This window comes from Pyrus communis, chromosome 16 (assembly GCF_963583255.1).
Source record: "Pyrus communis chromosome 16, drPyrComm1.1, whole genome shotgun sequence".
Lineage (NCBI taxonomy): Eukaryota > Viridiplantae > Streptophyta > Magnoliopsida > Rosales > Rosaceae > Pyrus > Pyrus communis.
Genome location: NC_084818.1, coordinates 11967528 through 11980169, shown reverse-complemented (window position 1 = coordinate 11980169; position 12642 = coordinate 11967528). Strand labels below are relative to the sequence as shown.

At 38.2% G+C, this 12642-nt stretch overlaps 1 protein-coding gene and 1 pseudogene across 2 annotated transcripts; one reads left to right on the top strand and one right to left on the bottom strand.

Annotated features, from left to right (window-relative positions):
* The first annotated feature begins 512 nt into the window (after nt 1–512).
* On the top strand, nt 513–3689 carry LOC137720072 (uncharacterized). 2 transcript variants are annotated; one of them, XM_068459081.1, is made up of 6 exons: nt 513–634; nt 1523–2230; nt 2451–2509; nt 2651–2779; nt 2923–3058; nt 3181–3689. In XM_068459081.1, the coding sequence occupies exons 2-6, from the start codon at nt 1529–1531 to the stop codon at nt 3496–3498; spliced, it is 1344 nt and encodes a 447-aa protein (XP_068315182.1). In that variant the 5' UTR covers nt 513–634; nt 1523–1528; the 3' UTR covers nt 3499–3689. The 2 variants fall into 2 exon arrangements, with proteins under 2 accessions (XP_068315182.1, XP_068315181.1); XM_068459080.1 differs by lacking the exon at nt 513–634 and adding an exon at nt 647–1090.
* Nucleotides 3690–3827: 138 nt separating this feature from the next.
* LOC137720071 (beta-amylase 7-like) lies at nt 3828–9313 on the bottom strand (annotated as a pseudogene).
* Nucleotides 9314–12642: the final 3329 nt, after the last annotated feature.

Here is a 12642-nt window from a genome sequence, read left to right as displayed (position 1 = left end):
TGTAAAAGTGATTTTGAACAAAAAAAAAACAGTATTATAGTGTTTGGTAAACTTTTATGTAAAACATATGTGAAAAAAAACCAGTTTTTCAAAGCTGGGTTTTGCAGCTTCTTGTTTTTGGCTTTTTTTCACCCAAAACTGTGAAAAAAAGTTGAAGCTGAATGTTTACCAAACACAAAAATAGCTCCTAACTTTTTTTTATACCAACTTTTTTCAGAATCACCTCAGTACCAAATCAGGCTTAAGTGTTTCCTGCAAGAAACACATATATGTAGTTTCTTCCAAAAGGACCCAAAATCAATTTCTTTACAAACGCTTTCAGTCATTTTAAAGGTATTCATAAACAATCATTGAGTTTGCTAACACATACGTTCCGATGAAGAGAATTATCCCTCCGTGATTGGAGATGGCCTCACTCACGCTTCTTGCGCTCGAATTTCAAACCACAAAACCTAAGATTAGCCAAGGCCCAATCATCTTCCAAAAGAAAATTATAAAAATTGAAAGAAAAAATAAATAAAAAATAAAAATAAAAAGCGAGCGATTAGAGGTCATACAAGGGAGTTGAGGAATAAAAGCATTTCGGAGAGTAGATTCTTGAAGCTAACTGAAAAGAAATGAGTTTGACCTGCAGGTACGACCTTAGCCCAGCACAAACTCTACATTCCTCCATCTCTCTTCTCTCTTCTCTCTTCTCTGTGTCTGTATCTGTATTCTCTAATCTTTTATTTTAAATTCATACATACAGATGTATAATACAAGTCCTCTACTTCTCACTGGAACCACAATCCATATTTAGCACAGTAGAGATTCCCATTTTTCTAATCCCAATCCCTAAAAGCCTATTCAAGGAACCCCATCTTCTTAATCCATAAATATTCCATTTCATATTTCCAGAACTGGGTTTTAGCTAATTGATGATCCTCTGTGGTGGGTTTTCTGGAAGAACCTTAAAAGCATGAATCCTTAGTCTGTCCTCCCTATTACAAAATTTCAGAACATGGGTTTTGTTCAGTCCCAGTTTTCCACATATGGGGTTTGAATCATTTGATCCATATTGGAAGCTCATGCGCTTTGAGCTTTAATACATGTAATATTTCTGATACTTGATTCATCCATTTAGTTCCTGCTTAACTGTTGATGTTTTAGTAAAGAATGTTTCTTTGTTTAATTTATTAGTAGAAATTGAAATTTGATACCATAATCCGCTTGACAACCTTGAACTTTGGGCATCTTAGTTCCCAGTTTTGTTTGTTCAGTTGGTATCCGGATATATTTTCTGTCAATCTGCTCTGAAATTCAACTATATTTTAGAACCCAGGTGATTTTTCACATAAATATAGTGTTCAATTTCGATTTCGCATTTATAATTTGCTTCAATCTATACCCAAATGTGTAGCTGTTGAACTGTGCCAACCCAACGCAGTAATTGTTTGCTTAGTTTCAATGTTGTAATGGTTTGCTTACTAGTTTTTCGTGATTTCACATCGAGTTCTTGATATTTGCTTACATTGCTTCGTAGGCGTCCATGTCAATCTGCTGTGGGATTCCTATCCTTGAGTCTGTATACTGTCTGGCATGTGCCCGCTGGGTGTGGCTGAAATGCCTCTACACTGCAGGGCGGGAAAGTGAAAACTGGGGTCTGGCTACTGCAGAAGAATTTGAGCCTATCCCTCGTTTTTGTCGCCTAATTCTAGCCGTCTATGAGGAAGATCTTCGTAATCCTCTTTGGGCACCCCCCGGAGGTTATGGCCTTAATCCTGATTGGGTTATCTTACGGAAAGACTATGAAGAAACCCTTGGCCGCGTTCCTCCGTACTTTATATATCTTGATCACGATCATTCTGATATAGTCTTAGCAGTTAGGGGACTCAATTTAGCTAAGGAAAATGATTATGCAGTTATGCTCGACAACAAACTTGGGCAGACAAAATTTGATGGTGGGTATGTCCACAATGGGCTGTTGAAGGCAGCAGAGTGGTTGTTTGATACAGAGCGTGAAATATTGAGGGAATTGGTAATGAAACATCCGAATTATACCGTGACATTTACTGGACATTCCCTTGGGGCTGGTGTGGTGGCATTGATGACGCTAGTGGTGCTTCAGAATCTGAGTAAATTAGGAACTGAGAGGAAGAAGCTTAGATGCTATGCTACGGCTCCTGCTAGATGCATGTCACTGAATCTGGCTGTGAGGTATGCAGATGTTATCAACTCTGTTGTACTTCAGGTAAGATTATGAGATTCCATTCTAGACATTTGCTTTTTGTTCCTCGTAAAATAGTGGATATTTGCGCGATTTAATTCATTGCCTATGTTTTCTGGTGAAAATTAGCCAAAAGGCCGGCCACATAAATTGAATCAATGTTTTTCCCAGAGATTAGTATGCTTTTTGCCGATGGGTGATTATAGGTCCTCAGTGTTCTAATGTGGTTGTTATAATGAACCAGGATGATTTCTTACCTCGGATAACAACTGCTTTGGATAACTTGTTCAAATCACTTTTCTGGTAAAACATAGTACGTTTTTTTTTTTTTCGAACTTTCTTGCATTTGATAATTCATTGCAATGTATTACTGATATAATTTAGATTGTACCTGTGTTATCCTGCTGATATTCTAAATGAGGTTGCTTTCCTTCGTCTGCACAGTTTGCCATGTTTTCTTTGCACAATGTGCTTGAAGGAGACATGCACACTGGAACAGAAGATGCTTACTGATCCAAAGAGATTATATGCACCTGGCCGTCTCTATCACATTGTTGAACGAAAGCCCTTCAGGTATTTTAGGATGTTATGATATTTCAATTTCATTGCATTTCGATTGTGTTGTTAGATTTCAAATTGCATCGGCATGATGTGTTAACTGCTGGGGTAGGAATAGATTGAATTACGGGCTCTGATTGGGAGCTTACTGGTTGCAGATTTGAAAGGTTTCCGCCAGTGGTGAAAACAGCGGTTCCTGTGGATGGGCGGTTTGAGCACATAGTTCTTTCTTGCAATGTTACTTCTGACCATGCCATAATTTGGATAGAGAGAGAAGCACAAAAGGCTTTTGATGTTAGTCCTTAAATCCCCCATTACGTTTCAAATTTCTTTAAGATTTAATGATAATCCCACCTAGATCTGAGATTCGTGTCCTTGTGGTTGTAACGATGTATTTGTTTTTCCCATGATATCAGTTAATGGTTGAGAACGACAGAATTATGGAAGTTCCGGCAAAGCAGAGGATGGAGCGACAAGTTTCCCTTGTTCGTGAACACAGCCAGGAGCACAAGGCAGCTCTTCGGAGAGCTGTAGCTTTGAATATCCCACATGCCTACTCTGATTCGCAGTATGGCACGTTTGCATTCATTGAAACTTTAGAGGGGGAGAATTCTGGAGGATTGAGTGGGGGAACTTGTAGGGCATCATTCAAGAAAAGGAGGGAAAGCTGGGATAATTTCGTCGAGCGGCTTTTCGATGTTGATGAGTCCGGTGACATGGTGTTCAAGAAGTAATAACCACGCCGAGAAAAGTAATTCTTTGATTCTTGTGAAGCATCCTCCATTGGGAAGTTCATGATTGTGTTTAGATTGATGTTGGTGAGAGGGAATGAGAGGCAGTACATGAAAGTGAAGCTGTGCATAAAACGTTGTGCTGCCATGTCATCGCTGATCGTATAAAAACCTCAATGATCATATTGAAGTCATCTGTGCTCATGATTTGTTGATTGCCTTTCATTGCAAATATCATAAGGGAGGCCGGCGGCCAATGGCTGCTAATGGTGGAGAAAGATGCAATTTCTGCAAGCAATGTTTTCTAAAAGCTATGAGGATTTTACATTTAAATTACTTTTACATATCAATCGCGATCGCTGTTCGAGTACAAAATAGTTGAATCTCGTCGTTAGCCACTGTCCTATCGACTAGTAAATTTTCCTTTTTCCTCTAAGAAAAGAAGATAATACACTAAAACTGGACAACCCTCTTCATTCAAGAGGAATTAATAAAGCACTATCTGGGGATACTTCATTCTACTTGCTATATACTTGGTCAACAACAGCTTCCCCTGCAGTGAAATTCATAGTTACAACTCATGCCGAATCCAGAAAACACGCGGCGACAAATATGTGAACTGATTCTGATTTTTATGTATTTTCGTTCTCCAATGTGGAGCAGCGTTTATATACGGAGATACTGTTGTTGGCATTTTCCATACTCTGGTACTAGATCAATAACGCATCAAATTGAATCAAGAATAATGCAGTGGTAAAGGCTGTCTTACCGTGCATTCTCTTAACGAATCGTTCAAATTCCATGAAGTTGTCTCTTTCCATTAGAAGTGGACTGAGCCTAAGGTAGGTAAAAGATGACAAATGCCTTCCATCTGGATCAGTCAAGGGCTTGGCATTATCCAATATCTTGTTGTAGCTGATACGATCATGACAAGCAAGAGCGTTCTCACTAGAAACTGGTAAGCAAACATCCCACGCAGCATTCAGCACCTGAAATAGGAGTTTACAATGTTAAATGTCCAAAGATTTCACAACGTAAATGCATATACTTTTCAATTTAGGGTACTATTTTTCGCAATGAATCCCAGTGAATTCCAATACAGACGGATTCTTAAGTGCTGAAGCTTGGATCAGAAAAGGCCACTTTAGAGTACACAAGGAGGTTTCAGATAAATTTGATGCTTACTTGCCAAAATAAACCCTCAGAATCTCCCAGTGCCTCTTTGAAATCTACATGCTGGTCTAACATGTGCAATTCAGTACATGCTAAGCTTAGCTTAAATTAGCTTCATGCTTCTTTAGCATCGTCACAATTGGAGAATAACCGTCACGGTTGCATGGATTATAGAAGCCCGCAGTCAACTCAGCCGCATGACTGACCGTCTTGTACCACCAGTGAAGACCTGATAGCTGCTTAACAATTAAAATATAGCAAACTGACCGATCAATCCATAAACTAGCCAAATTACTTCTAAGGTTGCAAAACTTTCAACACTCAACAATATCAGGCCTGCATAACAGTCTTCATATGTTCTAGATTAAAACTTGAAACTTCAAATTCAACATGGATGGTTTTGCCTTCGGTATTATTTGAATTCTTTGGCCACATCTTCAAAGTAAGCTCCTAATTCATTTTTCTATGGATTTTATCTTTTTCAAATATCAGATTTCAAAAATTCATCTTTCGTGTATGTTCAAAATGATTGAAGCTAACTCACCTTTGCAGCAATGCAGGTTCCGTCGAAAGTTAACTTTGCTAGAGAAAGCACCCGATCACCATGATCAACTAAAACTCGAGAGTACCAATTAAGGAAGAACCTGCCATGGTAGCCATCATAATCACCGCCTTCGGAAAAGAAACCGGTATCATTTGGCTGGGAATTATAAGAACCTGCATTATCTGGAACCTCTACCCCAGAAGGAGTGTCCCCTTGCTTCTGCTGCCTTCCTCAAACTTTTCAGCAAATACTGATCGTAACACTGCAATTTTTTAAACGCTCAGGCTGAGGAAATACAGACTCATTCACTTGTAAACTGATATAACATTACTCAGCAAGTTACCTGAAATTCACCGACACCGGGATATCGCCAACCATGCTTTACAGGACAAGATGGGTATCGCAATTCCCCACAAGGACCTAGTCCAACTTGAACCATGGAGATGCTACCATTTTTAAAGTACTCGTCAAACTCTACACGGAAGCTTCTCATGCAGTCAAAGTATACCTATATCAGTTAAAAATTAGCATTTTGACACTGAGTATATAGGACTACCCTTAAAAAATGGTACAATAATACTGAACAGCATTCTGTATATGGCATTAATGAAGTTTTCCACATCAAAAGAAATATATAGATTAATAGGTGCTAATGGTTTGACATACAAAGAGTTCAATTACCACCAATTTTAATTGCAAGCACAAACATTAAGGTATCATTCATCATATGTGACTGCAATACCTCAACAGCAGTCCGGCCTCTTAAAACTCGTTCCTTGTCAATTCCCCATGAAAGGCATTCAGGATTACTTCTTCCCTCTCTATTGGTGAAAAATATGTCAAGGTTGCTTCTACCAATTTCAGCCACCCAATGAGGCAGTGGAATACACACATCATCACCAACATTGCCTCAACATTCATGAAATGACATGACAACCTTAAATACAGAAGTTGCCCGTCAGACCCACAATAAATTTCAGAAGAACTAACAAAACAAACCATGCCCAAATGATTACATAATCTCCAGACTTAGAGAGTGAATTCAGAGCATGAAAGGGAAGTGAGTTCCTTGGTTCCCACATTATAGAGAGAAAATCTCAAAACTTTGCCAAGCATTACAGGAAAACCATAGCAAGAATAAAAATGATAACAAAGAAGGCAAAACAATTAACCACATGTGTTGTTTATAAGCCCACTGAAAAAGCTCTGCAAGTGAAAAAATGTATATAAAACAGACCTGTAGCTTCAGCTTAAGCTCGCGCACCATTTGAAAGAGCCTCTTGTATCCATTCCAATTATACTCCTGTGGAGCATGTCCCTCTACTATTCCCCACCAGCAATCAACCATAACGCCATCTACATTAACTGATTTCAATACCCTTAGCTGCTTTAGTAGACCATCTGGATCAACCAGCTCACACTTCATGTTATTAACACCTAGCTGCCACCAAATAAAAGACATGATAATGAGCATACAGATTAGAGCCAAGCTTAAAAACAACTGTTATTTATGAAGCAAAACTTGAACTCCTTGACATGGCAGCCTCTAATGCAAGATATAGAGTAGAAAAGTAAACATATTAAAAAACAGAAAACCAACAATTTAACTTGCATGGTAAAAGAATATTAGTAAAGCTACAGAACTCACTGGTCGCATTACATAAACTGGAATGTACCCGGTGCTGGAGAAATCACGTTCTTGTAACTTCAGGGGTATGTCAACAATCTACGAAAAAGAATTAATGTGCATTGAAGGACGTGACACAGCCCAACTTAGGAAGCAATAACTTAGCATTCAAACTATTCATTACTACAAATTAGATGAACAATATGAAAAATAGTATTTCACTACTTATGGGGTCCTAGTAAATTGCAATGCAGCTATAAGCATAAATGAAGACAGTATAAATGCAGAATCGTGCCTCCATACATTTGCTAACAAAGGCTACTGTTCTTTGTGCTATTTAACGCATGATGTGATATGTGATAACAAAATTAACCTAGATGGTACAAAGAATGACCGTATAAGAGAATTCAACACCTGCATACCAAAAGATATATCTGGAAACGCATACCACCACTGAAGTCTCAACAACAAATACATCACACATGATGCCATGCATGATGGAACACACAAAGCATGATGATATGGAATAAAACAATTTTGTGATGTTTTATATTTTGGTAGGCATAGAAATATAGACTGTTGAATTTCTCGTCCTAGTACCTGTTTGTAGCCAACATTATCCAAGGAGCCACAACTAAGAGGATGACTCTCTGTTTGACCTGCTCCATCTCCAACAATGGATGAACCTTGGGACTGAGCACTTGAGGGGAGAACATAAGGCGATAAACTAGGCAAATAAACACCTTTGGTGTTGGAAGCATTAAGCTCCCCAGGGCTCTGATAGCCAGAAGTAACTCCTTTAAGGGAAGCAGGAGTACGTGGGGATACTATTTGGGATGATGATGAAGTCACTGCTGCAGAATTGACACCAGCCAGCCTTGGGCCCTGTAAAAGTTCAATATAAACATTTTGGATTTTTTCAGAAATTTGTTAGAAATGAGAATCACAATAAAATGCATTGAATGTCATCCACAGCCACATTAAGGAGGCCAAAACCAAACATGCACTCATGATCTAAGATCAGCCAGTGCATGACCCACATGAAGATCAATTTTTTCTTTTTATAGGAAGAAATCAATTTTAAACATTTCGGCGAACAAGTATGACATTAAAATCAACCAAATATGCAGTCATGTTCATAAATTTAAAAAATAAAAAAGCAAAAAAATATTCAAAATAGGATGAACAAGCTTCTTCCTTGCAAGAGAAGTACCTGAGATTTTGAAGGAAATGTTGTTCCATCTGGAAGAACAACCCAGCCAGCTTCCCTAGCCAAAGCTGCAACTACATCATTGATATCAGCCCTAACTCTAAGATTATAATTTCCATGCCTCTGTAGCCCTGCTAAGATCCTCGTCGTGATTGTCCTGCGCTGCCGTTCTCTTAACTTGGTTCTCTCCTTCTCTTCCAGGGGTCTACACCTCCTAGCTCCTCCCCCTCCGGGAGTCCCCACTTGTTCTTGAAATTGATGATGCTGTTGTAAACGGTTATTATTATTACTTATTGTTGGCATTTCTCCATCAACCCCTGCCATCATTTGGGAGGCATCAACATGCTTCTCTCCATCTTCATCATCGCCACCGTCCTCTTCTTTCACATCCATCTCCATTTCTTCGTCATCATCTTCTTCACTTCTGATTAACTTCTGAAGACCCGTTTCCATAATCTCCTTATTCGTTTATCCGACGCTTTAAACCTCCTGATTATCTTAGCGACTTGATCCTTCTATCATGAATGTAGAAATCATCACTGCTTAATTTCCCACATAACCACTTGAAGGAGTAGATTTTTCTCAACAATGCAGATACGGTCTTGCTCAATTTTCTGTTAAAAATCGAAACTCTGAAAATTAGACATATCTCACATTAATAATTCTAGTATAGTTCAAAATTACAGAGACACAGAACCTACTAAATTGATTGTTTACACCTATTTGGCTCTAATGAGGTTGACTTCTGCTCAAATTTTCTCAGCAGCCAAACAAGGCGCTTATTCTCTATTACTTTCCACACAAGTCACATACGAGAAAGCTTTTAAATTTTCTCAGAAGCCAAACAAGACCACAAAGTAAACTTTTCCTTGTAGTGAACTGAATTACCTCCTAAAACCAGCTGGAACGGCCGAATTCTAGCAATTGACTCCACCTTGGCCAGAATTCTCCATTTCTCCTCGAATTCCACCTCATCGCCCTCACTCAGAGCTCCCAGTCCCATTTTCCACCCGATCCATCTTCTATTCCCCATTTCAGAAGCCCTAGCTGCTTCACCGGAATCCGTGCCCGAATTTTCCGGCCGCCGAAAATAAATAGTAAGGCGTCGTCTCACGAGGAGTAGGGCGGGGCTCCGAAGGGGAAGACGGAGGGAGGAGGTCGGAGACGGGCGGCTCGGGTCGGGCGGGAGAGGGATGGGGAAGGAGAAGCGTGCGAGCATGCGAGGAGGGGGCGCTCACGCCCGGCGGATTGCCACGCGTGCGAGGTGCGACCGTGCGAGCGTGTTTGGGGGAATTTGCTGGCACGAACGAGGCGTGTGGGGGTGCACTATGTGTGTGAGGTGAGCGAGTGAAACCATGCGGAACACGTGTGCGTCTCACGGTTTGGGCGTGAGTTGTGGCACATGTCGCACGTGCTGAGAGCGTGGACTTGGGTAGATCAAGGGCACGAGATTTGGGTGTGTCCTGATGTGCGGTGGTGGATCACGTCAACTTTGTGTCTTTGCGCACTTGCACATCCTTTGGAAATATTGCCTGAATTATATTTCTTCTTTGTATTTTAAATACCTTGTACAGTGACAAATAAGTTGGACATTTTTTTAAAGGAAAACTAATGAAAATGGCTTGAAAACTTTGAGTTTTAACAATAAAGACAAAATAAAGAGTAAAATGAATAGTACCAGGTTTGACATTTTAGTGTAAAAATGTGGTTTTTCGTTAAAGTGAACAGTACCGTAGCTTTTCGTTAAAACTCCCTTCTTTTAATGGTTTCAGTACCTGCAGATTATTAACATTACTTTTTTTGGAGAATTTTAATAAATTCCAAAATTCATTTCGTCATCCCGTAGCGACAACCGTCTTTTTAATTGGTACTGTAGTAGCCCTTTGGTTGGGTATTGCAAGATAGTTGCAACTTCCAAGACACGTCGTGAAAATGAATGTTAAAGACTCTTCCGCTATTTACTTGTCGCGAGCAATTATAAGTCGTCAATAATAATGTTGGAGGATGAAGACGGATGATTGTCATTTTTGAAAACTAATGTCGTGAAAGTGAATGTTAATGACTCTCTGGTGTATACTTGTCACGAACAATTATCAATCGTTGATTATAATGTTTGAGGATGAAGACGGATGATTATCATTTTTGAAAAATAATGTCGTGAAAGTGAACAATCATCAGTTGTTGATTATAATGTTTAAGGATGAGGACGGATGATGGTCACTTTGAAAAATAAGAGGAAATTGTAGTCTTGATCTCTTAACAAAAAATCCATGATCATTGGTCTCTTAATTCATCAAAACGGGTAGCTATGGTCCTTTGCATCAACTCCGTTAAAACTTTCGTCAAAATGAGTCATGTGTTACACACATGAGGCTGAATCAATGGGCAAATATAGAAAACCAAATGAAAAAAAAATTGTAGCAATGGTTTCTCAATTTTAACCCAATTTGAGAAATGGTTCCTCCACTTTAACCAATTGGAGCAACACGGTTCCTAAACTTTAACTCACTTGCAGCAATAGTTCTTCCAACATGAGTCATTTTGACTTAATTCTGATGGAGTTGATGAAAAATACTATAGTTGCATGTTTTGATGAGTTAAGGGACCAATGTTTATGAATTTTTAGTTAAGGAACCATTGCTACAATTTTCTCGAAAAATAATTTAGAAAATGAATGAAAAATAACTATTTTGAAGTGTTAAGAACAATTATGCTCATCAAATGTTAGAAGAAACTATTATTGATATTCTAAAAATCTAATTTTGCACTCATCGCAAGAATATTTTTCTTTTTAATATAAAAAATTTAAAGTGCATTATTAAATTTTTAGAGTGCTAATAATAATTCTCTTGTTAAATATGACGCATTAAACTGGGAGATATAATAATTAAGTTTTAGGATGATTAGCATTTATCCTTCCCTTTGTTATATGGCATTTTAGGATGGAAGATTATTACTTGTTGATCATGATGTGCTATGGTTATGATTATGAATCTTGTTAGAATTATTTTGTTTTCTTTACATTTCTAAATTGATTTAGGGCTCGTTTGGTTGTGCGATGATTGAAAGTTCTTTTAGAGAAAATATTTTTAGGTTCTAAAAGCACTTTAAGTGTCTTCTACAAAAAGCATTAGTTATGTGCTTCTTCCAGGAAACACTTAAAGTGTTTTTCCAGGATTTACTAATATCTTTACTGATTGTTTCCAAAAATATTTTCACCAAAAAAGCTTTCAGTTATTTTAAAAACACATCCAAACAAGCTCTTGAGTTTCAGTTATGTAAATCGGCTTATCAGCCCATGATTTCCTTTTATGAACATTTATAGTCTTGACTCAGTCATGAAATGGTTACACTTAGTTTTTTGCTTTAATTAATATTTTACTTCCACTTACAAACTTAGGCAAACACACTTTTTACAATGGATTCCAAGTCCTCGTTCAATTGAAGCATAAGAAAAAACTTAATCAAACCAGAATCTCACTTGATGTATCTTTGTTTTGGTTAAGTTAGATATAAGCGCAAACCAACCTTATTCCTAAGTAAACACCAACTATCTAGTGTCACGCCTATTTTCTCTTTCTCTTGAGCCATCCAGTGGCAACGAGACCGAAAGCAACACCCAGAGCAAACCATGTGTTGAACCTAGTCAGGCTCTAATTGAGTTTTGACACCAACACCTTGAATTGATTTGTAATCCTCTATACCTGCTTGGGTTGAGTGCTTTGTAATCTTCCAAGAATCTTTCAATTCTTAATTCATTCTGCTTTTCCTTTTCCATGAGCGCCATATACCCGATATGCTGCAGTTGCCAGTAGCACAAGAAACAAAGAACCCAGGATTCCACCACCTGTAGCCAATCTTTTGCATATATATGTTGCCTTGCCTGTAAGATACAAAATCAGAGTACAGTCACTAATATTCTCATGATAATTGGTTAAATCCAGAGGAGCAACTTTCTGCATTTCTGGACTTTTATTCTAATTCACATGAAATCCGGGACAGGATGAAGTGTTTTCCTTTGTAATTAAGGATCAATACTGTAAGTTCCCAAAAACATACCAAAAAAAAAAAAAAAAAAAAAAAGAAAAAAAGGATCAATAATGTTAATGTCTTGTGTAAATCTTTATCCATGTAACATTGTATCATTAACTATCGTAACAATGCACCGTTACATTTAAGTCACTCTTTTATTACGCAAGTCAGTCCTGCCATTGACCGACTGCCCCATCATGGGCCTGGCTTTAACTTAGCATGACTTTTCCTCTTGGATATTTTTCAATATTGCAGCTTCACGGAGGGTGCTCTAGCCTCTAGCTCACGGCCAATGATTAGATTACTAATTAACATCAATTGGAGGTCCTACCACTTTGAAAGTTGACATCTTTCTTTAATTGTCATAGTTATGTAGAAATTTCATCTCTTGTTTTAATTGCGAACTTGCATTCTTATTTCTCCCAAGACTTAAAAGTTAACACAAGAATATGACTTTTCTCCTAAAAATTTCATCCCTTATTTCAACTGGGAACTTGCACTCCCATTCCCTTGACGACTTCAAAGTAAACACAAGAATAAGCTTTTCTCCTAAAAATTTCA